Consider the following 26,019-nt stretch of genomic DNA (forward strand, 5'->3'; position numbering starts at 1 on the left):
AGAAGCAGCACCTGTTCTGCAGGGTCTGAGACCAACAGGCAAGTGGGTTCCTGGGGTGGGACAGAGCACGGTTTTCCATCCTTCTTCAGTGGAAAGATGAGTTCAGGTCATTGCAAGCAAAGTGGGAGAAAGGGAGCACTGTCTCTCTTGGGGTATCTCCTCCATGCCCTGCCAGAGACTTGTGACCCTGGAGATCACCTTGCCTCTCCCTGTCTCGGTCATCTCTTTGTAAAAATGGGGGCAAAGTCGAGGATGGCAGTAGTGGGTGTTTCTTTTTCAGACCTCATGTCCCTCCTTGGGGCTGGTTGGACCATTCCACAAGTCTGCAGCATTTCCTCTTTACTGGACCTATATGCAACTTGGTCTCATTTCTGGGACTGGGGTTTGCTTATAAAACCCTGCGTTCGCTACTCCTATAGTGCCTACCTATAGGGAGGGCACAAAGTGTATGGGGTCTGAGAGGGGGAGAAGATAAACACGGGGAAGATGACCCAGTCATCCCAGGTGGGGAGACTGAGGATGTAATCGGTGAGCTTGCTAGCATACATTTTATATAGAAGAGTTACAAAGCAAAATGGACAAACAGCATTCAGTGCAAAAACTGCCAGCAGATCTTATAGGTCCAGGGCTGTTGGCAGAGCAGAGCTGTGGGAGAAATCATGATATCCAAGAGCAAAGGGACACACATGAGCATTTCACAGTGCCTTGATCACACAGGTAAGGGGAAGCCAGTGGAAAGGAATAGCGTGATGTCATCAGACAAGACAATTTTGGCAGCTGAACAGGGGTGGGGAGAGGTAGAAATTGGTTAGAAGGTAAGAGATTGCAATTATCCAGGAGGGTCAGGCTGGAAGATCAGAGGTCTCACAACGAAGAGGGATGGAGATGGTGTGGGATGGAGAGAAAAATGGTACAAGTTGGTGCCAGCAAAGAAGTGAAGAGAAAGAGAGGATGAGGGTCAGAGATGATCTCAGGATAAGGAAAATGACATACTCATAGGAATGGGTGCACGCAGGTGCCAAGTTAACAGCACTCGTGTGTGTGTTCATGTCCGAGGTTGGGTATGTTTAATAAAGAGTGAGCATTTTTTGCAGTTTAATAAAAGGCAAGCTGGACACTTTCCTTTGTCAGGGGTTTGAAAATGATAATGTAAAAGAATCCACGAGAAGTTCTGAAGTAAGTCCACGATCACCTGGTCTGTCCTTCTGCATCTTGGATTCGCAGGCATGACACAATGTCTTATTCTGAGCTGCTGTTTGCTATGGGCCAAATGTCTGGAATAATAAGCTCTCCGTGTTAGCAGACTATTTATGAGCTTGTGGCAAACATCAAGATTATAGGGTTTTCACTTTATTGATTCAGTGACACAAACTCTACAATTAATTCAGTGGAAAATTTGAGAAGGCAAACGTTTTTACCAGGTTTACTTAGGATTAGACAGTTCTTAACATCTGCATATCTAGGCAGCCTGTCCTATACAGAGATGTAATTTATGGAAGCCCTTTAATAGATTCCAAGTACTGTGCAATCAATTAGAAACCTGATGTTCAAACAGACAGACCCAGACCTGACTGCCTATTACTCAGTCCATATTGCACTAGGTAAATGGCAGGAAGATGACTCTGAGGATGCAATGCTGAACTGGCTTTTTGGGACTTCCTTTTCTGTCCCTTTTTAATGATGAAAACATTACTTTTGAGGAGACAGGTCTCTTCTCAAGGCAGATGTTAATCTGATTCCTGTTTGTTGGTTTGGTTGGGTTTTTTGGTTTTTTTTGGTTTTTTTTGAATCTTCCTGAATGTAGTAGTTGATTTTCAATTATCTTTACTATCCACTACCAGAGACTCCCGGTGATGACAGATAGGATGTGAAATTCTTGGGAACATTCTGCATGATGGAAATGATAGACATCTGAGAGTAAAGTGTGCCTAAATCATATTTTCATAAAATGATATGCATTTGGGAGCATGAATCCTATGAAATCTATCTACTGACTAGGTATTTCACCTAGAGTGGGACCATGTCCCTGAGACTGGGAATTATGCACTCCCTGCTCCCAGTTTGGATTCCAAATTTTACTTTTGGAAAAGTATAACTCTTTTGCATTATTTGGAAGTGAGCACACAAGTCAAACTGATGGTAAGAATGCTTGTAAGCACTGAGTAAATCCTGTTACATCCTTAAGTAGTGGGATTGAGAGCCAGACTCTACATTTAGGGAAGATTTTCCACTTCTTCCCAGTTTGTTTCTGGAAGGAGAGCAGCTTAGCCTGTGTGCTTTGTCCTGATATAGCCCATGATGTAACTGGATCTTTGATGGTTATGAATATCATCGTTCATCTGCACGACTGAGGGAGGTGCAATGCTGTGGAAGGAAGGTGAGATCATTCCTCCTCACGGGACACCGCTGGGCTTGCTTGAGGGAGGAGAGGTTTGAGAGGCTGCGGGACGTGGCAGGAGCAGATGGAAAGAAGACCAGCGGGACCAGAGGGGATGGGCAGAGTCTGCTGCTGCTCAGAAAGCCAGTGAGTTGCTGGAGGCAAGGATCCAACTGCAAGGATGTAGTGGCAAGGCTGCGTATAAACTTTTTTTTTTTTTTTAATATTCCATCTTCCCAAGTTGCTTTTCACTATTTAAGTTATGCTTCCAGGCTTTTTTTATGATAAAGCCTGTTTACTTGCTTTTTAGTTATAGTCTTTTTCTGAGGAGGAGCTCACTAGGGACATGGTGCAGGCAGATGCATCTCAAACCTGTAGCCAATCTGAGTCCCATGATCTCTGGATCATGAAGTGCTATAAGGTGGCTGTCAGCCCAGCTCAGTTTCTCCAGGATGGAGGAGTGGGGAAAAGCTGTGATGACTCACTGCAAGTTTTTAAAGTAATTTCCCTGTCCTGAAGGACCTGCTGCTGCTCAGGCAGTTATACAAAATCAATTGGGTCAAAAGGGAGGCTGGGATAGGGGGTCCCACTTTAAAAACATGTGAGAAATTCATGCATGTATGTTAAAAAATATGAATACTGACTGACCGTAACTGCATGCTTCTTTGTGTGTAGAACCTCAGACAAAAGGCAATGTGACCTACTAAAAGATTTTTGCTGCTCTGTTTTGCTGCTTGTGCTGGTGTAGAGATAAGACTGAAGAATTACAAGATTTTTATAAATTGGAAGCCGGGGTGGTCCTGTGGGAGATTACAGGCAGGGTCTTGGCTAAGTCTCCTGATGACGTTCACCTGGCATCTGTGCGCGGTGGTTCAGTTCCTTGGAAGTTCATGTGTTTCTGAATGCTTGGATGCTCTTTTCTCTGAACTTTATTCAGGACTTGGTATGTCAAACATAGGGGAATAATCAGATGCGTGTAGCCAAGTTTTTATAAACCTTTCTGTTTGTTGGGTGCTTTGGCTTCTTGTAGACCCCGGACATGATTGAACTGGTTTGTGTAACTCTTGGTTGGGTTAGCAGCACAGTAGCGGCACTTTCAAAAAGCAAATATTTCTTGCAGATGTTTTAGATCAGCAGTTAAACCAGTGGTTTTCAATGTTTGTGAATTTCTTGCCATTCTTATTTAAACAAACTATTTGATGGCAGAATTATGTGGTTTTTAAGGTTGCGAGAGGCTGAGCACTTACGCCACTCTTCTGAAATTCAACTGTATGTATTTCAGTCCCCTTTACATGACGAAAGACCGCTTCCAAGTGTGGGGTTATCTGCAAAGCATTGGTCTGAAGTGTGCCAGAGCAGCCTGTGCCTGCAAGCTGGTTTTGATAAAATAACAACCTTTCCAAACTGTGACCTGAGCAAAGACTTTCATTACTAAAAATGCAGCCCCCTGCTTGCGGTAAGAGACCCGGAGGCTGTCAGGTAATTGGAGTTGGTCACTGGGGAGGGATGTCATACTGCACGAGGTCCCCGCATTGGGTGTCATGGGGGTGTAGTGCTGCCAGAGAAATGCCGTGGATAAAAGAGAGCCTTGGGGAGTTTAGGCTAAAGATTGATCAGTTTTTCACAAGAATTCAAAAAGGCCGAGGTATGTTTGGCGTGTGCTTACTCAGGCAGTGTACAATGTGGGGAGGGGAAGTAGTTTTTTACGTGGCTCTATTATTTCCTTAGTTTGTGGATATTTTCCTTCTTTCTCAAAATGGTATAATGTTGAGAACTGTAGTAAGATCTCCTGTGTATGTAGGGTCTCAGTACAAATAAAGGATAATTAGTATATTTACCCAGAGTGTGAATGGCTTTGAGTTTTAGATCTGAAGCATGCTAGTTTTGCTGCAAAGTATCATTAATAACAGTAATTTATTATTAATTCAGCTCTTTATGTGTTGAATCTTGAGTTGTTGAACTGAAAGCTGAGCTCATCACTCAAAGAAGGGCTTAATCTTCTGAGGTGCTGAGTAATGGCCAGAGCTCGTTGCAGTCATTAAGAACTGTGGCTATTCGTGCCTGTGCAAATTGGACCTTTATGTGGATGTCACTGTATGCATTTAATAAGCTCACTCGCAGCATCCAAGAAAGAAAACTAGCCCTACTGCTGGATGGTAAATTAAGAAAGTTCTAATACATTGCAAAGGGTCCTTGCAGGTGGCAGCCTATGAAAATAGAAGAGCTCTGGGAGATGCCAGTCCTGTTCTCTGAACATTTGCAATCTGCAGCTCGACTTCACCAGCAGAGAGAGTCGCGGTGATTTCTGACCCTGCCCCGCGGGGCCCCGGTGCATCGCTGTTGTGCAGCACAGCAACTCTCCAGGGTACCTTGGCATAAAACATGCTTGGGTCTCTATGCTGAAGCTCAGGGAGCTTTTATTTCTTGCAGTGAAGAGCAGCGAGTTAAAATAGTTTCTAACTCTGCCCCCCCTCCTTCAGAAGAGGACTTCAGGGTCCTCCTTTTCCTGCACAGCCCAGAAATGCTGGAGAGCAGAGGACGTGTCAGCAGTAACGGCAGCCAGTTATTTTTGCACAGACAGTCTCTGCAGCCTTCCTGCCGTCTCTTAAGAAGTGTGAGTCGTGTCACCAGAACCGCCGAAGCCTCCAGCAGCCAAGGTCACATCTGGAGCAGCGGGTTCATGAACTGTGCCTGGGATCAGATGACTTCAAGTTCCTCTGCAGATGGCCCCGTCAAGGGAACTCCCGGCTGGATGGTGATCCCACGAGTGCTGGTGGTTGTTGGCAGCCTCCTACCACTTGATGTTTATCTAAGAGAGGGGAAGATGAGTGGTTTTGAGGAGGAGTCACGTTGGATTCTTGCAGGATTTAGTATCGCCTTGTCTTCAGACAGCAGCATGTCTTCTAGCAGAGTCTTAGCTGGAAGCAAGCCCACATGCCCCATATGAAGACGAGTACATGAGAGACCCCCAGAAGCCTGCGTGTCCCTCCCTGGCTTGGGAAAAGTGCCATAATTGTAGGATAAGCAAGGATGGCTGGGTTTGTATCTTTCTGGAGATAAAAATGAATGTATTTTGGTCTCAGCAAAACTGGTACATTTGACAGACTCCCTTGCACACATACAAAATATAGAGAGAGGGAGTTCTGGGCAGGGATTTATGTGATGTTTCAATCTTTTTCTTTTAAAGGGAAATATCCTGAACTGTTAATGCAGAAAGGGGTTTCCTGAAATACATGGAGAATGGTCTGTTCTCCCCTCTACACTCTGGGTAGGTTGGGCCTTGTCTGCAAGCCATGTGCTGTTGAGCTTTTCAAGATCCACTTCCAGGCGGCAGCTCATCTCAAAGGAGGGGCCGGAGACCTCTTCCCCGTTCCTTGGGGTTATTCTGGCTCTGGGTGGGCAACAGCCTCTCCAGCGGCAGGAGAGGGCTGCAAGCTGCTTGCCCTTGTTGTCACATAACTGATCCCTCTGTGGAAAGACAGCATGGGTGATGCAGCCTGACTTTTTTCTTCCCTGATGAGCACATGCAAAACCAGGAGCTGTAAATAGGATGATGCCACCAGAGTATTCCTGCCTGTGGAGTGTTCCTGTCTGCATGGCTAATTTGTCCTGGGTAGACAGCTTGGAGATGACTGAGGTGAGATGAGGGGAATTCTGCCCTAAGTAAGCATCAGCTCAAGTTCAACCTGGAAAAAACATTCTGTGCAGGTTCTCCACCCTCAGCACCTTTGCATGATTGCACTTGAGAACATCACCTTCCCGCTGTTATTTGGGGGAGCTTGCTCTGTGCAGGGCTTTTCCCTGGTACGTTCAGGCTCTGTTTGTATTCTACCAACTCTTCATGCACAGCTCTCTAATACAACCTTTCCTGTCCGTATATAGAAGAGATGCTCTTCTGACTACTCTGCTATATCCTGTTCTGTGTGCTAACAGTGGCAATCTGGATCTGCCTCAAACCATTTTGGAAAATGAGAGGAAGAAGTAATTTCCCTCTAGTACTTTGTCCACACAGACCCCTCTTTGCATCCTCTCGCACTGCCTGCTCACTCCCTATCACATCAGACACAAGCTGGTGTCACTAACAAGACTCTCTACAGCTCAGCACCACCCTGCCTGTTGTCTCTTTTTGATTACAAAAATGTCATCTCCTGCCTCTGAATGGTGACAACGCTCTCCACTCCCCATGTATTATGTTATAAACCTTTCTTCCCTGCTGCACAGATCTCTCTGAAAACATCTGCCAACCTTCTTTTTCCTCCTTCAACTCACCTCTACTCTGAGATGTCTGCAGAAATGATGACAACATTTAGGCTGCTGTGCCAGGACATGCCAGTGCATCACACTGTCCAATGCTGTCCTGTTGTTTTCCCATGCTATCCACCAGTGTCCATCTGCTGTGTCTTCATATAACCTTGGGGCAGGAACTCTATAGGGTACAAAGCAGTTTTTTATTCTGTGTGCAGTGCCTGCATAGTGGACTTGTAGGAACCATGTTAAGATAAATAATAGGGTTTCTGTCTTGGAAAATTTTCCTCTTTTATGTGTGCAAGGTACTGGACCTGCAGCACTGGCGAGCAAAGTCACTGTGTGTAGAAGGGGGGCTGGCATGGCTGAAGAAGACTTGTTCTGACCTGTGAAGGCAAGCTAACGGGAGCAGCCAGTCTGCAGTGCAGAGACACGATGCATGGGAGTTCAGCTGCAATTATCAGCTTCTCTCTCTTACGAGCTACCAGAAAACTGCTGTGCTGTGACAACTTTCAGCCACTGCTGCTTTGGGCTGAATGTTGAACCGGAGACTCAAAGTGAAAGCCCTTCAATGTCATCAGCAGACCTTGGGGCTCTCAGGGGACTTTTTTTAATATATATTTTTCGTTCTGTTTAAATGCTCTCCCCCTCCCCCAAACCTTACATTCTTCCGCCATTTGCACATACAAACATTGGCACTTTTTTTTTCCTCTCTGTGTGTTAACTCTGCAAGATTTCCATGGGAAACTTTCCAAGGAGGGATTAATTCACAGTCCCTTTCAACCCACAGGGGAGGTGGCTGGACCCACGGCATTTTCCATCAGTGACTTGGGAGCCGGTCTCCTCCTCCCACCAGCTCCGCATTCTTTACAGAGAAATCCACACTGCCGGTGTGTCTCAGTGCTGGCGACTGAGGAACCGCATCCCTGCCTTACTCATCTCCCAGTTGCTTTGCTGCTTGGGTCTCTGATCTACTAAGTGGCATAACCTCTGGGAACAGACAGAAGACTGCGGTCCCGCAGCACTCGCAGGAATGTGGGGGGGGTGGTTGCGTTGCATCCTTGAAAAGTGGGGGCTCCCCGCTGGAGGGGTGAGACCTGCATCGGCCGTTTGTGCAGCATGATGGTCCCGTGAGAACCGCTGTGCTACTGGGGGTTACGAAAACATTTATGTGTCATAGATCTGTTATCTGAAGTTGTAAAACTCTATCTGTAGAAGTGGTTTCTAAAACTAGCAGGATGTAAGTGAGACTATCCATGGCTGAAGAATGGTCCGAGGGCTGGAGCAGCTCTGCTATGGAGACAGGCTGAGAGAGTTGGGGTGGTTCAGCCTGGAGAAGAGAAGGCTGCGGGGAGACCTTAGAGCCCCTTCCAGTCCCTACAGGGGCTCCAGGAAAGCTGGAGAGGGGCTGGTGCCAAGGGCAGGGAGTGACAGGCCAAGGGGAATGGCCTGAAGCTGCAGGAGGGGAGATGGAGATGGGATGTGAGGCAGAAATCCTTCCCTGTGAGGGTGCTGAGGCCCTGGCACAGGGTGCCCAGAGAAGCTGTGGCTGCCCCTGGCTCCCTGGCAGTGTTCAAGGCCAGGTTGGATGGGGCTTTGGGCAACCTGGGCTAGTGGAGGGTGTCCCTGCCCAGGGCAGGGGGTTGGGACTAGATGGGCTGTGAGGTCCCTTCCAACCCAAACCAGTCTGGGATTCTATGGTTCTATGATAATATTTAGGGACTTCTAAAAGAAATTACTTAGGGCATGCACGGATACTGCTTAAGCTACTGAAGAGTATGCGCTTGGCATAATTGTATTTTTTATTATTATTATAATCGTTTTACACTGAAACTTCTGCACAGCAATTATCTAACACACCAGCTAAAAGCAGATGCCTAAGAGAGAAGTGTTTTGGGTTTTTTTTTTCTTGTTTTTTTTTTTTTTTTTAAGTTCAGTTGCAGAAAAATGACTGGGAAAATAGCATTATGGGTTTTCCAGATTTTTTCCTCCATAATTGTGGTATCTAGTGTGCTTCGGTTCCAAGTTAAAAGATGAGGGTTTTGAACTGCTTGTGTCCTGCAAGCACAGCTTTGGCTCTGTTCACCTCCTCACACATCATCATGCGTAATGAAGGCTCTACCCCTAGTTACCCTTGTGCTGCCCTGTTTCCTTCAGTTGCTTTGCATCTGTGATTGGAGCTGCCTAAACCATTGTGCTGATTATGTGCAAGAGAGAACAGGATCCAGCTCCTTCTCTCTGGGCTGTCTTGGTTTTTGCAGCAATAGCAGAAGAGAGAAATCACAAACTTTTTTCAGTTGCTTAAGTCAGAAATTCTGACTCTGAAGGGGCACTTTCCGAGGTACTCCTCACCCTGCCATGAGTGGCTCTGGAAGGCCATGGGGTGGTTGAAACTTTGCTGAAGACTGCAAGGCTGATGGAGGATGGTCCTTAGGGATTTCTGGTTCTGTACAGATGTGGGAATAGTAATCACCAAATTCCTTTCAGAGTGCCTGGGCTGGAGGAGCGAGCTGCCTAGCTGGCAAGAATTCAGTCGCTTGGTCAACGTTTTGTTTATGACACATGGACCCAGTTCATGTTGTCTGAAGTGAGCCTCCACCTCAACCCTGCCTACAGCCCGTGTCCAGGCCCTCACGCTGGCTTGAGGGCAGGTTGGATTGGGGCCCATATTTTGGCTGTAGAAACACCAAAAGAGCATCCTGGTGTTCATAGATTCAGTGGAACTGATGACTTACTGCTTCTTGCCAGGTGTTTCACAACACAGTTCCTCCCCGGGGGCTGGTGATTCCTCGTCATTATTAAAGATGAGTAGGGCTTAAAATCTTCTTATCCTGCTAGTCCAGATGAGTGCCTGAGGGTCAAGACACTTCACTCCAGCTCATATGGAATCTCTTACCTGTCTAGAATCAGTCTGAAATTTGGTAGGACAAAACTTTTGCAGTTCCTGGTGTTTCTGCTGTCCAGTTGGACTGATGATATCTCAGGCCTCCTTGGGATTAGTCCTCATTTCCTTGCTTGGCCTTGACAGGAGACAGGAAGCACAGGAAATGAGAAATAATTAAATCAGTTCTTACAAATTGGTTTGTCTCGGATCCAGTTTGAAGGATGGATAAAGGCTTGGGACGAGTCTGAGGCTCATGTTTCCTTGAAGCATTTCTTTATCTAGCAGAATAATGTACAGAATTTCATTAATAATTATAATTCCTAGGTCTTGTAGAGCAGAACGAGGGCTGACGTGATGGTCTACTTGTAGGTGATAATCTAAGACCAATCCATTAGATCCTCCAGGATGTCGAGATGTCATAATAACCTAAGTGGCTTTGGGTATTTTGTCAGTGGTATTTATATCTGGAGATCAAAAATTCATCAACCATCAATACCCAGTGGTGATAAGGGCAAGAACAGACCGGAAAGTGATACTTACTGAGTGTTTTGTTACTAGAGGTTCTCAGATTGTCTTTACTGTGGTTTTGTATACAGTTTTGTTACCTTTGGGGAAAAAAAGGACCAGGCAGCTGGACTTACTTTTGTTTACTGCATTTCAATACAGCCAGAGGCTTTTTGGCTTCTATGCTATAGAAATAAATCTAGTCTATTATTATTATTTATTATTACTTACTAAGAGCTTTAACTGAGGAGTTGGACCTCACTTAGGGAAGTGTCAAACTCGGTGGAACTGGTCTATTCCCGTCGACCTTCCAGCAGCCGGCAGTCAGCAGAGCCAAGGTATGTAACTCAGAAGAGTCAGCTGGCAGGAAACCCCAAGATCCTGCTATCAAGGTGCTCCGACATCTCGAGGTCAGACGCAGGTTAGCCCGGGGAAATGCATGTTAAAAGAAACCTTGGAGGACTTGACTCGTGACGCCAGCACCATCCATAGAGCCTTCTTGCCCAAGTCTTTCTGAAGGGCTTGAGACTCCAAAGGGGACCTTTTCTCCTGCAAAAACACCCTGCTGCATCCAACCAGCTCCCTGGCTTCTGCTGAAGTTTCACATGGGATTGGCAGTAGGGTTGTCTGGGCTGTCTTGGGAAGGCATTTGGAAATCAAGCGTTTGCCTTGAAGAAGTTATTCCATAATGTGCAGGATATCAGGTTCACGTCCAAGACTCTTTGAAATCAAGGCACTTCCTGTTATTTCAAAGCGTAACCAGGCCGCCGCTTGGATGGGGTTCGCATTATTGTTAATGGCAGGCAGTCTTAGACGTTCAGATTTTATTGTGCCAACAGTTTATGGATGGGTATTCATGTCACTGGTGAAGAAGTGAATGAAATTCAATACTCCCTGCGGGGCTGCTGGAAACCTTCTACCCTTGGAGGAGAAGTGTTTGGGTTTCTGTTGCTAAGTAACAAAAGGATGGGGATAAAAACAGTTCCTGAACAGCACCCCCCTCCCCAGCTCCCATACACCTACACTAACAGCAGAGCATGGTAGCCTCTTTTTACAAACTAGAGAGGGAGACTGCATTCCCCAAGGAGAACTTCTCCAGCGCGTAATGGTGGAGGCGGAAGAGCTTGAGAGGAAGTTTTCTTTTCTTTTACCATTGCTGTTGTTCTTACGGATTCCTCTTGTGATACTCCCAAAGTCTATCGCTGACTGAGCGGTGGGAATGAAGATGTAGGAGGTCACTGTAAAAGCATCCTTGCCAAAGTCTTTCAGAAATAAGCTTACATGTAAGGAAGATGGGCTGAAGCCCCATGAGACAACAAGAGGAAAACAGATGTGACAAAGCAGACATCCATCAGTGAATGGGTTTAGTGGGAGCCAATTTTGTGGCTCACTTGCATAGAAGAATCAGTCTTTATTATTCTGTCTGTGCATATCTTAGTAACAACATGATTACCATTACTAAAGTTGGCTGATAGTAAAGGGAAGCTGGAAGTAACCAGTGATCCCTATGTTATATCGCAGCCTTCTCTGAGAGAAAGGAGTAGCATCTCCACTGCTTTCAGGGAGCTTTTGAAATTTGCTTGAGTGAGTCAACTGCACCAGCCAATACCTTCTCTTCATCTCGTGAAGTACCTTACAGGTTTTACTGAAGTAAGAATGGCTGAAAATTTCCTTTCTCTCACTTGGAGTACTCAGGGGATTTAAGTAGGTGGCTTGGCCAAACAGTAAGTAAAGACAAGGATCCTCTAAGACAGGGCATCCATTGCTATCAGCACCAAGGACGCTAGCGATGAACAGGGGCACTTGGCCAATGCAAGTCTCTTCAAGTTGCGAATGCTGTTATAATACCAGGTTCTGTAGCTCTGACTGTGTTCATGTCTCATCCACTCTAGTGCATGCCAGAAGACTCTTCATTGCTCATTTGAGTGATTAGAAATGTTCATAATAAAATGCATTTATTGATGCTAAAAAAATAATGTAAATGTGGAAATGTCATATCGTATCTCTTCCAAAGTTTGTCAATATTAACAACAAAATCTAAAAGATCGTCATCTAAATTGTAATCAGATATGTAAGATTTACGGTTAAGTGGACAAACTTACATGTAGTATTTCTTAATTTCTAACTAATGGATTTTGCAAATTTAAGTGCAAATATATTTTATTCTATGATTTATTTATACAGATTTTTTTTATTTGTAATATATACTGAAATTAGAAATAGCACATAAGGTGTGGAGTCAAGACCCTTTAGTCCTGAGGCAAGATTGGTGTGTGGACTTGGTAACAGCAGTTAACATCTCCAAGATGTGTCTAAGCCGTGAAGTGAAAGCCAGTACAGAAGTACCTGAAGTCCGTAGTGATTAAATTAGTTCAATTTGGGGCAGGGCTGATGGACTGACTTGCACAAAGCTCCAGTAACATGGACAGTCCTGGCCAGCCCATGTGGAAATGCTGTGGTCATCTTACTGATAAAATGATCTCTGGCATTGTTTTGGTGAAAGGTCGAACTTAGGGCTGAAAAGTTATTGATGCATAAGTTTGGTCTGTTCAATTCTTTTAACTCCTTGTTCTTACTGAGATCTTCTGGTCTGTTCATGTTGCAGCTTGTAGCTCTCCAGTAAGGTTGGCAAGTAGGTTATTTCTAGTATGTGAAGTAAGCTCAGGAGCCATGAATTAACAGTGGATATTGTTGGTCTCGGTCTCAGTTTCCTTGCTGCTTCTTGTCCCGCTTAGTGAAGGGTAAAGTGATTTTCAGTGCACCACTCGGGTCCGCCAGTGCTGTAAGCCCCCTGTGTACTCACTGCGGAGGGGTAAATGACCGCACAAGGAACGGGCTGCAGGGCAGTCGGGCTCAGAGTGACTTGCTGCAGAGCAGCAGCAGAACAATGCAGTTAAATTTCCCTTGCGTACTGTTCATCTTAATTACTATTTTTCATTATGTGCAGAAATTCGGCTTTTTTAACACGACAGTGTTTTAGTCTAAAAATGTGCAGCATGGATTTTTCTTTTTCTTTTTCTTTTTTTTTTAACAAAGAAACAACCAGCCTCAATATGTATCAGCTTTCTAAGTCTCACCACAAAAGCCGTTAGCATTCAGGCTGAGCATAAAATATATTTTCTATGTTAAAGACCTTACAGAATTGGCTGCTACACTACAGATTTATTGTAAAAGCCAGTAGATGTTTTTTTTTTTTCCTGCCTACCAGTAATTCCAGTGACCGTGGATGGGACAGCTCCATTTGTGGGTCAGTGATCTCTAAAAGCGGAGGAATTACTTGGAGTAGATTAAGCAATAATTGTATGAAACAATGTAAATATAATTTTGGACAGAATACTAGAAAAAATTTCCAACCCAGCCTTCTATTAAGTGTCAGATGAAATTTGTTTCTCAAGTGAAATGATGAAATTCCACTTTTTCATAATTTAAAACTAAGCAATGTAGCAATGGAGAGCAAACAGGGGCAGCGTGGATTTTTTTTCTGTACCTGTCCCTGTCCCCAAGAACCACTGGTGTGTTCCTTTGAGGAGTAGGTTGTAAATGGGATATTTATTCATTTCTAATAGGCTGGAGAACAAGAAGGCTTGTATCAGATGTGGTGACAGAAGAGAAAATGCATTTCTGTAACGTAGTCACTGGAATCAATGGTTACTCACCTTGTCCCATGGCAGGAATATTAAGCTTTTTTCACCTTGACTCGTGTTAGGTAACTGGGGCCAGTCTGATAACAGCACTGTGCTGCATCTTATTGACATGGTGTCCGGCAAAAACTAAACCTGGGTCAAAAATGGAGCAAGCAGAGCACCGTGAACCCCTCAGAATGGACAGGCACCTCACAGGGAGCTCGAGGAGGAGACAACTGTGTCCGGGAGAGAGGCGGCTTTGGGAAGAAATCCTCAAAAATTAAATCTGCCGGACCAGCCCGTGCATCAGGCCCAGAGGTGTTGAGCATCCTCTGTGATCCCTGTTGGACCTGGAGAGGACTAAAAGCCAGAGAAGATTCATCCACAAATGGAAGAAACTTTAAGTCACAGGAAAGTGTCACTCCAGAAAGCAGATTTTTTTTGCCAGAATATGGCTATTGAGAGACTCCATGGACTGTTACATCACAGATCGACTTAATTCTGTAGTGTGTGCATTTCAGCAGTTAATAAATGGACTAATTAGAGACTGCAGCATTGGTAGTATTTACCCATGTAAGTAATAACCGGCTCAAGTCAGATTACTTTAAGGAATGGACTTGACTTTGAAAAGGACTGGATTTCTGCTGGGCTACTGAAAGTTCTGCTTCTCAAATGAAAAAGTCAGCAAATGTAAAAAATGCTAATTAATAGCATCAACCTTTCAGTAAATGGTTTAGAAAAAAAGCTGCTTGAAATAAACGTGGAGGTAGATATAATGTGATGGTATCCAACCTGAACAACGAGGTGTCGTGAGGTGTCTTGTGTACCCTAAAAATGTGCTTTTGTCAAAAACAGGTGGTTCTTTATACAGGCACACAGAAATGCACCAATAAGATGCATTTGTGTTTATGCATCTCAGAAATCAAATCTTCATAATAATGATTTCTTTGAATGTTTGTAACTGTGCTAAGATAAACTCTAGCGTATATTGGTAGCAGCTTCAAAATAGAGAGGTGGGATAGATCCTGGAGCTAACGACCATGCAACAAGAGTAGTGGGCAGAATGTATTGAAGTAGGCACTTGCTTCTTACATTGGATATTTCCATTCAGCATCCTCAGTACAGTTTGAAATAATTCTTGAGTTGTAACTGACCTCAATCCAAAGCAGTTTCTTCAAGAATTTGATGATCTGTTTAGGACTAACAAGTGTTACAGACCCTAACGTGCCTCCGAAAATACAGGTACTGCAGGGAGTGCAGTTAGTATTGAGAAATAAAGGACTGGAGTAAGGCCATTAAACACAGGCCTTCCTCCTTGACATGACAAGCAACAGAAGGACAAGAAGGCAGCCTATAATTAAAACAGCGATGGCATCCAGAATCATTCATAGCACTTAGAAAAATAGTTGCAGAAAGAGCTGTTTTGAGAACAAGAAGTATCTGTGTCAGACGAGAGTCACTTAGAGTCAGATGGAGTCATTAATGTCAGATTCTCCGGAAACTGTTTAATCAATTTTGATGGGGGCAGAGGAGGAAGAAATGGGATTGAGACAGGTCATCTATGGGGATTTCCATGCTAGACTTTCTCTATGAATATTTTATGAATCAGCTGTATGAGTTTGTGGCAGTTTGGGGTTTGGGTTTTGTTGGGGTTTTTTTATCTGGTATTTTAATCTATTTGTATTTGATCTTCAGAAGGGAAAGGTGGTGCTGGAGCAGTGCCCAGGGAACAGTGTGTGTGCTTACCCCTCTGGACTTTTGTACCCTGACCTACCCTGTCTGACTGGTGCTGGGAGAAAAAGCCCAGCCTTGCATTAGCAGTCATGCAGCATTAATTTATTCTAATATAGGGAAATATTTGGAAATGGGCACGTAGAGGTGGAAGGCAGACATGATGTTTTGTGATGCTGCCCTCATGTCCCTGTCATTACAAAACACTGCAGCAGCTAATTATTTTATTTTTCCTTTCCTATTTATGCCCCTGTGGTGGTGGTGGTATGAGGTGTTTAGATTGCATGTGCTCTGCAATAACTGTTTGACTCTTGTGTGGCGTATTCTGAGAATAGGGACACATGGCCCAATCGTTAAACAAGAAGTGAGAGGCTGTGGAAGTTTTTGCACTACCTCTCTGCTCTTGCAATTGGACTTAATGGAATGGAAGCCCAGAAGGGACTAATTAGCATGTGCACACAATCAAGATAATTCCACATTTCTTCATGCTTAGGTGGCTAAAGCTGACCACCTGGCAGGCACAAGGCACGCACATTGCACTGAAATACGTTCACCTTGCGATGAATGTACTTCCATTTTTTCAGTCTCGTTTCATCTCTAATTGCATTTTAGTCATCAAATCTGGATTTTCAGCTTGTATAAAACAGCATAGTACTATTTACAATGATTTTTTTTCCTGAAATAGATGTGTTTTTATAGCAGTTTGCAATGACAATTAAATGATTAAAGCGTAGAGAGGGTGAAGTTGTATAACAGCAGATAGAGCCATAATGAGTATAACTGTAATTTTACTTCTAATAGACTAGAAAAGGCCTGATGCCACAACACAAAATTGAATCAAGCTTTCACTCAAGCATAACATTTGGAGGAGTAATATAAAACTCCACTATTTTTACAGTTTTACATCCATATACAACATTTGCTGGTATTGTGCTTGCTCTGTGTTGGATTAATTTAATTGAAGGAAATCCCATGGTCTGTCTTGGACATAACCACAGTGCTCGAGGGCCAGCTCCAGGACCAGGGATCGGGTGATACAGCTGTTGGGGAGCAGTCCTGCTGGTGCAGACCAGCTCATGCAGTCGCAGATCCTCTTGTCTCTGAAGCCCACAACACATCTTCAATCAAAACAGGCTCTACTGGCAAAAGGATTTGCTTTTGTCGATGGAGAAATGCCTTTAAAAGTCATTCTCTGGACTGTGTTTTTATGCTAGTAAAAGCTTCTTGTGTGGAATCGGGTTGTTTATGCATATTTTCTGTATTGCTTTCACTCTGGCTGTTTGTCTACCTCTGGAGACCACTGTGTGTGTTACAGAGGTGTCAAAATTTTTGTCAGCTCTTCCAGTGAATTTACAGCAAGAAGCTCTGTCCAGTGAAAGGTGCTTTAAAGGCTGAACATGCAAGAGGTGTTATACAGCTTAAATCCACACTACTTTTCTGTGCAGGGTAAACCTGAAGACACTGCCCACCTTTTTTCACATTCAGCTTAAATTGTCCATTCTTGGTTTCACTCTGTAGTTCTTAGGATAACTATCAATAATAAAGAAATGTCTCTCCATCCTGACCATCACGTACATCTTTCCAGATCATCAGCCTAGACTTTTTGCTGTCTATGGTTCAGCACGATGTTTGAATCATTTACTTTTTGTATGCTTTCCTCCCAAATTTGACTTTGCATCCATCCCCTTCACCAGAAATGTTGTTTCCCTCCTTTTTTTTTTTTTATTTTTGGTTTGCTGACATCCTTCAAATTCTGAAATGCAAAAACCTGGACACAGTGTCCCAGATGTGATCACATCAAGAGATTTCCTTTGACTTGATGTTTCTACAGGGACCTCCCCACATCCTGGTGGTCTGGCTATAGGAAGCAACTCCTGCGGCTTTTTTCAATGATATATGGGCTCTGCCAGTGTTCATTTTTTGTAGGCAGACTGGAGAATCACTAATCTGCTTTTGGACAGTGCCTTGACCACCCATGGTGCTAGCATCACTTCTGAAGCAGCTGGCATGTCCCATGCAGCCCCAGTGCCACCGAGGTCGTGCTGACAGAGCAGTGATCACAAGGAGCTCACTGTGGGGATACACCCACTTTATTGTTTCCCATTCAAAGAAATGTGGAAAATTGCCTTAGGTAAAATCTGAGCTGTGAGGACCCACCAGGGATATTATAAAAAGCAGAAAGGGTAACTTAAGCCTGAGCTGTCCTGTGTGATGATTTTTTTTTGCAGTGCCATAAAATTCCTCCTCCTCCTATCTATGCTTAAATTCCCGCAGAGAAGAAATGAGCGGGATGCGTTTATTCCTGAAGTTGCCTTTAAATGCCACAGGGACATTTTGCTCTGTGGGACACCAGCACTGCCCAGGAGTGCTGGTTTCCATGCGAGCAGACATGCTGTCCCATGCTTTACGTGTGCTAGTGACGGTATGAATCGTGTGCCTGTCCTCCAGTCAGTTTTCCACACAGGAAAATAATCTCACCAGGGTGACTTTCAGAGTCCAGGAGAGACTTCTGCAGTTGTCAGTGCCCACTGAAAGTGATCCGTGAAGGGAAAGGAGTAAATCCTGGCTTTGATTTGCTTGATCTCGTGGGTAGATCCTCTGCAAAGACCTGAGTCACACCTGGGACCTGGCCCTGAAGATCTGAGCAACACATTTAATTATATTTTTTAGTTAATGTGGATGACAGCATAGGTAAATCTGTAAGTTTGCCTTCTTTAGTGTTAGTATCCAGCATCAGTGTGAATTTAGCCCATATCTGCTGGGATGGAAGGGAAGTTCATCCCAAAATATGGGAAATTCATAACCAAGTACCAGCTGTGTTTCCTTTTTTAGACTTGCAGTAGCTGGAGATGACAATGACTCTCCAGCTACCCTGTTCTGCATCTGAAAGTATCTCATTTTGCTCCTGTCTCCTCGGCCATTGCTTTACCTGCCAGTCCATACTGTCTCTTGACAATCCTTGCTCTGCATAAATGAATCACATTTACCCACATCTATCTTTGTTTTAAAACCACAAATTATCGAAGCCATCAGATGCTGCCTTTTCTCAGAGGAGCATGTGGTTGTTTAGACGTTTCCCCTATATATACAAACAAACTTGGAATGGCCACAGAAACTCAGAGATGACGTGCTGTTTTTCCATGTGTTTCTTGTTGCTCCTTGTGCGGAAGAGACATAATCAAAGCTGCAGGTTTTCAAATCAGACACTGAGTGCCTGTGGTTGGCAAGTTTGTCGTTGTGTCTCTCTGCCCTTCCGTCCTGCAACCACAAGCAGCCATGGACCTGAAATGTGTGAGGAAGCTGATCACAGCAGTAGTCCTGAGAGGGAGCTGTGTTTGTAATATTTTAATCTGCTGTCTGCTATCAGCCATAAGAGGGAGGGCTCTTGATAAGACACATCCATCCACCTGTTCTGCGTCGGCAAAGAGCCCCGTGCCCTGGAGACATTGCAGCACGTGGGGATGGGAGCAGTGGCTGCCCAGCCGCTCTTCCCATGCCAGCAGCATGCATTGCTGATTAAGGGAAGATTTAATACCCCTCAGCTTCTCTGGGATTCCCAAGGAGTCCAACCCAGCTATTTATCTTTGGATTGATCCTGATTTGTGATCTGAATTAGCGCCCACTCAAAATGAGGGACCCATTGCTTCAGGCATTGTGTTGTACCTGTAGCAAAAGATAGTCCCTGTCCCAGTGTTTTACCAAGCAGAAGGAACCCTAGGTGGGCATCTTCAATAGTGTAATCCTTCCAGTGTTAAATCTTATTTGAGCTGCTGATGCCTAATTCAAGGGCAAGATGATGTTCATAGCAACACATTCATAGCAGGCTTCTTTGCATAGGTCCAGTCTGGGTGGCAGTGTCTCGTTCAGCTCAGACTCGTGTCTTCTGCAGTTTCATTGGAGATTGGCAAGTGCTGTTTGCAAAAGATCCATTACTTCAGACAGGGAAGAGGGCATTTCTGTGCCAGGTCCTCCCATAATCATACCCAGCTCTTTCGCTGTCTTGCTGTATCATTCTTCAGAAGTTTGTTGTTTGTCTTGGTGCAATATTCCTGTCTGGTAAATTGGGATACTAGAAGGTTTTATGATGCTTTTAGAAACCTGGAAATGACATTGTCTGGTCTGGAGTTTGTAAAGAAATCCTTCTGTTTGTTCTGCTGTAGCTTGGCTTGAGTTAGGGGAGATTTCATAGTAACTGTCTGGCCTTGAGGACACACCTCCGTGTATGGTGATCCTTAACACAGGCTGCACTCTTACAGGGTGTCCCACCCTGTGCTTCCCTCGGGTATGCGATGGGTAAGGGTAAGGACTTCTGCTGCACATGCAGTTTCCGAGTATTGCAGGTATTGTCATGGAAGAAGTGGTCCAATCATCTAGTAGGGAGCTGTGAGAAAGGCAATAAACTTACTAGTAATTAGTGGCATTATAATAGTTGTGCATTTATCAGTGATCTGGCAAATTTTGCAGGTGGCATAAAACATTCATTAGATTAGTTAATACCAGGGCAGACTGTCAAGAACTTCCGAAGGATTTAGCCCAGCCAGATGAGTGGGCAGCCTCATGACAGATAAAATGTGCCATCAATAAAACCAGAAGACTTACACCGCAGGCAACAACTGGAGCTACTCAGTTCACTTGACTGTGAACTAAATGCAGCAGCTCAGGAAAGGGATCAGCTATCCGATTCCTGTTACTATGTACCAGAAATCCAAAAAGCAAACAACTGAGTTTAACAAATGTCAATACCAGTCAAGGAAATGCTTGTTCGGTCACTGCAAAATTAACCAGGGGTGTTCTTTACCATAGTACATTATTGAGCTTACAAATTCTGGAAATTAAAAAAATCAGGCTGCCTACAAGTGACTTGCAAATAATGTAAGTGCAGTTGCTGTGCTGAGGCTGTGACCACCCAGGTCATATCGGCAAAGACTCTGCAGGGCAAAGTAAATTCCTGGTGGTTGAAGGAAGCAGGAGGGAAGGGGGGGTGCAGCCCAACTGTGGCTCATCGTGAAGCAATGAGTCACCCAGAAACCTGCTCTCCCTTCCTGCCCGTGAACCGCCAAACTTCCTTCCCCCTCCGCTCTCCAAGGCTTTATCGAGTGGTTTTCAGCCACATGAAGATTTTGGATGTAGCTCACAGCGCTGAAAAAAAACCCCAGGTGTCTGTGGCTAAAAAGGATAGTCAGATATTTGTAACAGCAAATACTAAGAACTAAGCCTCCTAAAGGCTGCAAAGGAATAAACGATTCATGGGTTTAAGATTCAACTAAGTTTAAGGGAAAGAGCTGAGACAAAGCCTTCTCCAGGTTCATGTTTTCCCATTGTTTCCTGACAGTGATGGCCTGTTTCGGGGCCATCAAGTCTCTGAACCTGGTACTGCCTGTGGTAGCACCGACGCTGCCATGGCTGTGCCAGTTCCTCTTGCTCTGAAAAGTGTTCATGGTGGTTGCACAAAATTCAACAGATGTGCATTTGCTAGCAGAACACAGCAAATAACTTTTCAAAAATGCATCAAAATAACTGAATTTTTATCTTTTTGTGTGTCTGTTTTAAAGAACCATTTCCTAAATTAACCTCCAAACTCGTAATGGCCAGTTAGCCTCCTGGGTTTGAAATCATCTCGGTGTTAGATGGGAGCTGTGTAGGAGGTTTAAGTTGCTAACTGCAGATTATGAATTCCACAATGCTCTGGAAGAGAAGCCCAGATTTGCTGACAAAAACTCCAACTGTGGATATTAGAAGGATCTGGTTACAGAGCAGGAAGATCCTTTGTCCAGGGTAAATCTTCATGTGAAGTGAGCTGTCACTGATTTGTCTTTCTGATGCAAATCATATGAGCGTATTAGACCCACGGAGAAACCAGCATCATATTGAAGTCATTATCTCCATAAACATATTATAGCCTTCAGTGTAGACAGATGGCATTTGCGGCAGCCTTCTCTATGTTATGGCAGTATCACCTCCCTTGCTTTCTTCTTGTTTGGTTTGGTATTTCTTTAGGTTACTTTTTCTGTTTCTTCCCTCTCCCTGTGTGTTTTACATATGGTCTCAGGGAGCTGTAGAAAAATATCTGTGTTGAAGGATGGCTCAGACTCACAGAGTGTCAGATAAACTGCAATGTCTAATTTCAGATTAAATCACGTGTCCCTTTTTATCCAGGAAAAGCCAGCCCCGATAGCTTTAATGAGGCTGACGAAGGGACTGTTGGACACAAAGGACGTGCTTAGAGATTTCCATGTGAGAGCGTAATTAAGGGCAGTGCAAGTACAAGACTGATAAAGGAGCAATTTCATTTTTTAAATGGCAAGATGATTACCAGCATAATGACAGAAAGAAAGGAAGGGGAGAAGGTAGCCTCAAACACAAATTTGAACAGAAGAAGAGAAATCAAGATCCCTGGGTTCCTTTTGCTGCTTTAGCATTAAGTCACTGACTGAATGACATTGGCAATCCCTAACAATTAATTATGTGCACCCTGGTATCTGTACGGTTAAATGGAGATAGCTGGACATCCTGGGGTGGAGGCTGGCAGTCCACGTGTGCTCTTCAGACACCAGCTCAGTCCCCTCTGGCCAAATAATGAGAACATTGTGATGAAGGGATTTTGGTGTTGGGTTTTTTCTTTAGGGAGGGGGATGAAAGGCGTGGGGTAGATGGCATTGCTGTGGCTTCAGTTGCAGGAGATGGAATATGTGGGAGTATCTGGGCTACCGGATGACCCTGGTCATGGAGACCTTCAGCTGATGCAGAAGGCGATCTGTGACCTCATCACCTGAATGCATGAGCAACTCATCATCTTTTAAGCATCTGCTCACATCTCTCCTATGAAGCAAAGAATTGGCTCAGCCTGCCTCTTACAGATAAGTCCTTGAGGCAGAGAGACCAGGACTTTGCAGGAGGCGATGGGTTTAGTCCAGAACTCACATGTACCAGGTGGCACCCAAGAAGTTTATTCTAAATTTCATGTGTATTAGGTCCCCCAAACACCCATGTGGAACTGAAATTACCTGTACGCTTCCTAAGGGAATGAAATAAAAGGGAGCCAAGGCCATGTGCATTCTGCCTGGGTGGGAGATCAAGGGGTTCATGCAGTGTGACTTACCTGCTTTTAAATCAACTCATGGGTAACTGGGATGTATTTTCTTGGATGCACCCTGTGCAGACCATGCCATTGTCATCCTATCAGGTCAGGGCTGGATTCATAATCTTTGTGTATTTTTCACTCAGTTTTAAATGATCTTCTTTTTTTTGCATTATAAATACACAGGTTTTTTATGATTTACTATGCCTTCACTTATTTAAGTGCACAAATCCCTAGTGCTGCTTTTTCTATGCAGTTTCTCTTCAGTCTGGCTGCTGTTTTCTCACCATTCTGGTTTGGAATAGGGTTTATTGGGAAGATACTAAAAGGTGACTGATGGTGTTGTGTGTCTTTGGATCCTCTGTTAAGATGCTTTAGAAGGTCTGATTTTCTAAAGTGGATGTTTGGAGATTTCTGAAGACCAAACATAATTCATACTGGATAGAAAAAAATGAGTTACAGGAAGTACCATGCTTCAAAAGCGTGGCCTCTTAAAAATCTGAGGGGACCAATTCCATGTTACCTTATTCTTCTTGTGCTGCAAGTACAGGAAATTACAGACTCCATTTGCTAAACAGCAGGAGGCTAAATGATTTGTCTCACTCTCACAAATATTTTTCAAATCCACATCATGTATCCTTCCCTATGCAATAATGCGTGGACAGAAAATAAATGAATATACAATGTAAAGGAAGGATGACCAATCTCATTCTCTTGGGTAAACCTAAGTCATGATATAGTGCCAAAGATAAAAGAGTCTGGAGTCTGCGGTGTTTACATTTAGTGTTAGCACAATATATTTAAAAAAATGGATGTTTTCTTCTCTTTGTGTCCATTCTGGGGGTCTCCTTCTAGCAGGAGTCTATGCAGGGACCACAGCTTGCTGTGTGGCATCATGGTTTTCTCAGGTGGCTTTTACTGTTGTCCCAATGGGTGGAAAAGGTTGTATCACAAGAGGTTTAGCTAGGATTTTATTAGCACTTTGCATAGTATAGTGACAGACTGTGCATATTTTAAAACACAGCATAGACTGAGAGAGGGATGATTCAGGCAGCCAGGCTGGACTGTGACCTGTCTTATTCAGGCTATTATGAGTGCCTCAGTTTGTGTTTGAGGATGGGGCAAATCAGGACATTTGGGTGACCCGGTGACTTGATCTCAGACTTTGGGCTATCTGTCTGTACAGAGAAGATGATGTAGGACATAAAACCATATTCCAGAAGTGGAAGCAGCCATCTGGGCAAAAGCTTTTGCAGATATTTTTAATTTAGCCTAATTACCCAGAGCTAGCAAATGGTAAATGAGACCAGTGGTGTCAATAACATGCTGAATTAATCCAGGAAAGTTGTGACTACTTTTGAGGTGGGAATCTTCTTTTTTTTTTTTTTTTTTTTTTTATCATGACACCTGTTGCTCATAGGTACAAATCAAACGAAGAGTATGTGTATGTGCGAGGCCGTGGAAGAGGGAAGTATGTATGTGAGGAGTGTGGAATTCGCTGCAAGAAACCCAGCATGCTGAAGAAACACATTCGCACGCACACAGACGTCAGGCCATACGTCTGCAAGTACTGTAACTTTGCTTTTAAAACCAAAGGTAAGAGACAGTCAGCTCCTAGATCCTCTGCTTAGTATATTGACTTACAAGCCTTCTTGGGGGTGCTGGCAAGGGAAGGCCTTCCCAGGGTCTGGAAAACCCCGAGTCGGAGGGAGGGGGATGAAGGAGTCTTTAATTGGCTGAAATGTTCAGAAGAGGACCAGCCCTGTGTTAAGCTGCTGCGTGTTGTGGTGGAGAGCGCTGGCTGCCCATGCCAGCCTGCAGCAAAGCATCCACGCCATCCTGTTTGTGCTTCTTAAAGGGAATGATCCTGAAATACAGCTTCAATGTATACGCAAAACCACCCCAGAATGTGAGCTGGAACTCCTGGGTACAAGCAAGCATCCCTGACCAAGCACCTGGAGACAATCTTTGGGTGGCTTTTTGTGCTAGTGCTCTCAAGATCTGTTTGCGCTGCACATTTTCATCCTTTGCAGTTGCATGTAGCTTTGACATTTTACTATATCATATCAATAGTCTTTTTCTCTCAAGACCTCCATTCCAGGACATCTAGTCATTAATGATCCACAACCTCACTACCACCAGATATTCTTTGCAAGCAGCCTTCATCATTGGCTCAGTGAGTGTGCGAGTGAACTCTATCAGGAACATGCAAAACCACATGCAAAATAAAGTCTCTTTCCAGAGACTGTGGGTAAAGTTTTCGGAAGTGCCAGAGGTGCCCAGGTCCCTTTAACTTCTCATAAGAGTTTGGCACTGTGGCCTTGGCAAATCTCCACTCCATCTTTGGTTGCAGCAAGTCTTGCAATAAAGATGTCGAGTTCAGTTTCTTGATTATAGTTTGACATAAAGTGTCCATTGTCTGTAGCTCCATCATTGAAAAACTCAGAAGATGACACAGATAGGAGAGTTAATTACTCAAGAAGAGCATCAGCCCCCAAAAAACAGTGCTACCCAAGGAAGTGGCACGGTGTGGGGAGGAGGCACTGGGCGCTGTGTGGACCCCGGCATGTGTGCTTACCCAGAAGTGCTGATGGAGGGAGGGCATGTCCATGCTAGACAAGTGACCTGGATGCCGGATGGTTCAGGGTGGGCAGTGCCTGGAGCTGATGGTTTTGTGAGTAAAGTTAGCCGGCGATTTCTGGGTAACAATGTGTTGGTAATCTCTAGGTGCATGGGAGCATGGGGAAGCGATACCGAATTTGAGGCCAAATTCTTGTCAGACACATGCAGCAGATCTGAGTGATGGCTCTTTCTCTCCCTCCCAGCCTGGAGCTATTTCTGATTAATTGTCTTTCTCTTTCCCTCTTGCTTTTGTTACTTTCTTCTGAGGTTTTTCTTTGAGAGGTGAATCCATTCAGCCTCTTCCATCACTTCACCTTGCTTTCCACCATGCTTCTGTTAGGCTTTTATTCAGGATGCTGCAATCAAACCATCCTTTTCACCATCTCTTTAGCTGCTTTGCTCTTCATCTCTGCTCCCTTGAAGCACACAAACTGTCAGCACTGACTGTGCCAATTGCACATTGCAAATAGACGCTTGCCTCCAAGGGACTTTCCTTCTTTAGCTTTGCAGGAAACTTGCATGAGGAAGGTAGCATGGAAATGCTTCCTTCAAAAAAAAAAAAAAACCCAAACCCCAAAACCCAAACAACAACCCAGTGTTGCAATTTGAATGCAAAACTATTTACTTGCCTATAGATGCATGAGGGGGCAGAACTTCCCTGGATCAGCAATTTCAGGACAAATAGTTGCATGATGGTAACTTGGAATTGCATGAAAATGGCTCTTTGCTGGAAGGGGCGACAGAGTCCGACGGTGTCCTGTGGGCATGCATATACTCCACAGAACTTTGCAGCACTTGGGTAAAAGCTGTTTGCTTTGCGAATGGAGGCACAAGGACCTTTGGAAGAGTTACTGGAGAGTGAGAAAAAGATTAGCATTGGGTGCTGATAAAATCGTCAGATAAAGTCCAGTTACAGAATCATTGCTGTTGGTGATGGAGTGTGAATCAGAGGTCC

General features: G+C 44.3%; 1 protein-coding gene across 8 annotated transcripts in view; it reads left to right on the plus strand.

The window, feature by feature from the left end:
• Positions 1–26,019, plus strand: part of HIVEP3 (HIVEP zinc finger 3) — a 326,648-nt gene that overhangs the window by 275,682 nt on the left and 24,947 nt on the right. For all 8 annotated transcript variants that reach the window (XM_054802485.1, XM_054802484.1, XM_054802483.1 and 5 more), the window contains one exon: positions 23,863–24,038. In XM_054802485.1, coding sequence (XP_054658460.1) covers positions 23,863–24,038 — 176 coding nt within the window. The remainder of the gene's footprint in view (positions 1–23,862; positions 24,039–26,019) is intronic.

The sequence above is a fragment of the Grus americana genome, chromosome 23, assembly GCF_028858705.1.
Source record: "Grus americana isolate bGruAme1 chromosome 23, bGruAme1.mat, whole genome shotgun sequence".
Classification (NCBI taxonomy): Eukaryota; Metazoa; Chordata; class Aves; order Gruiformes; family Gruidae; genus Grus; species Grus americana.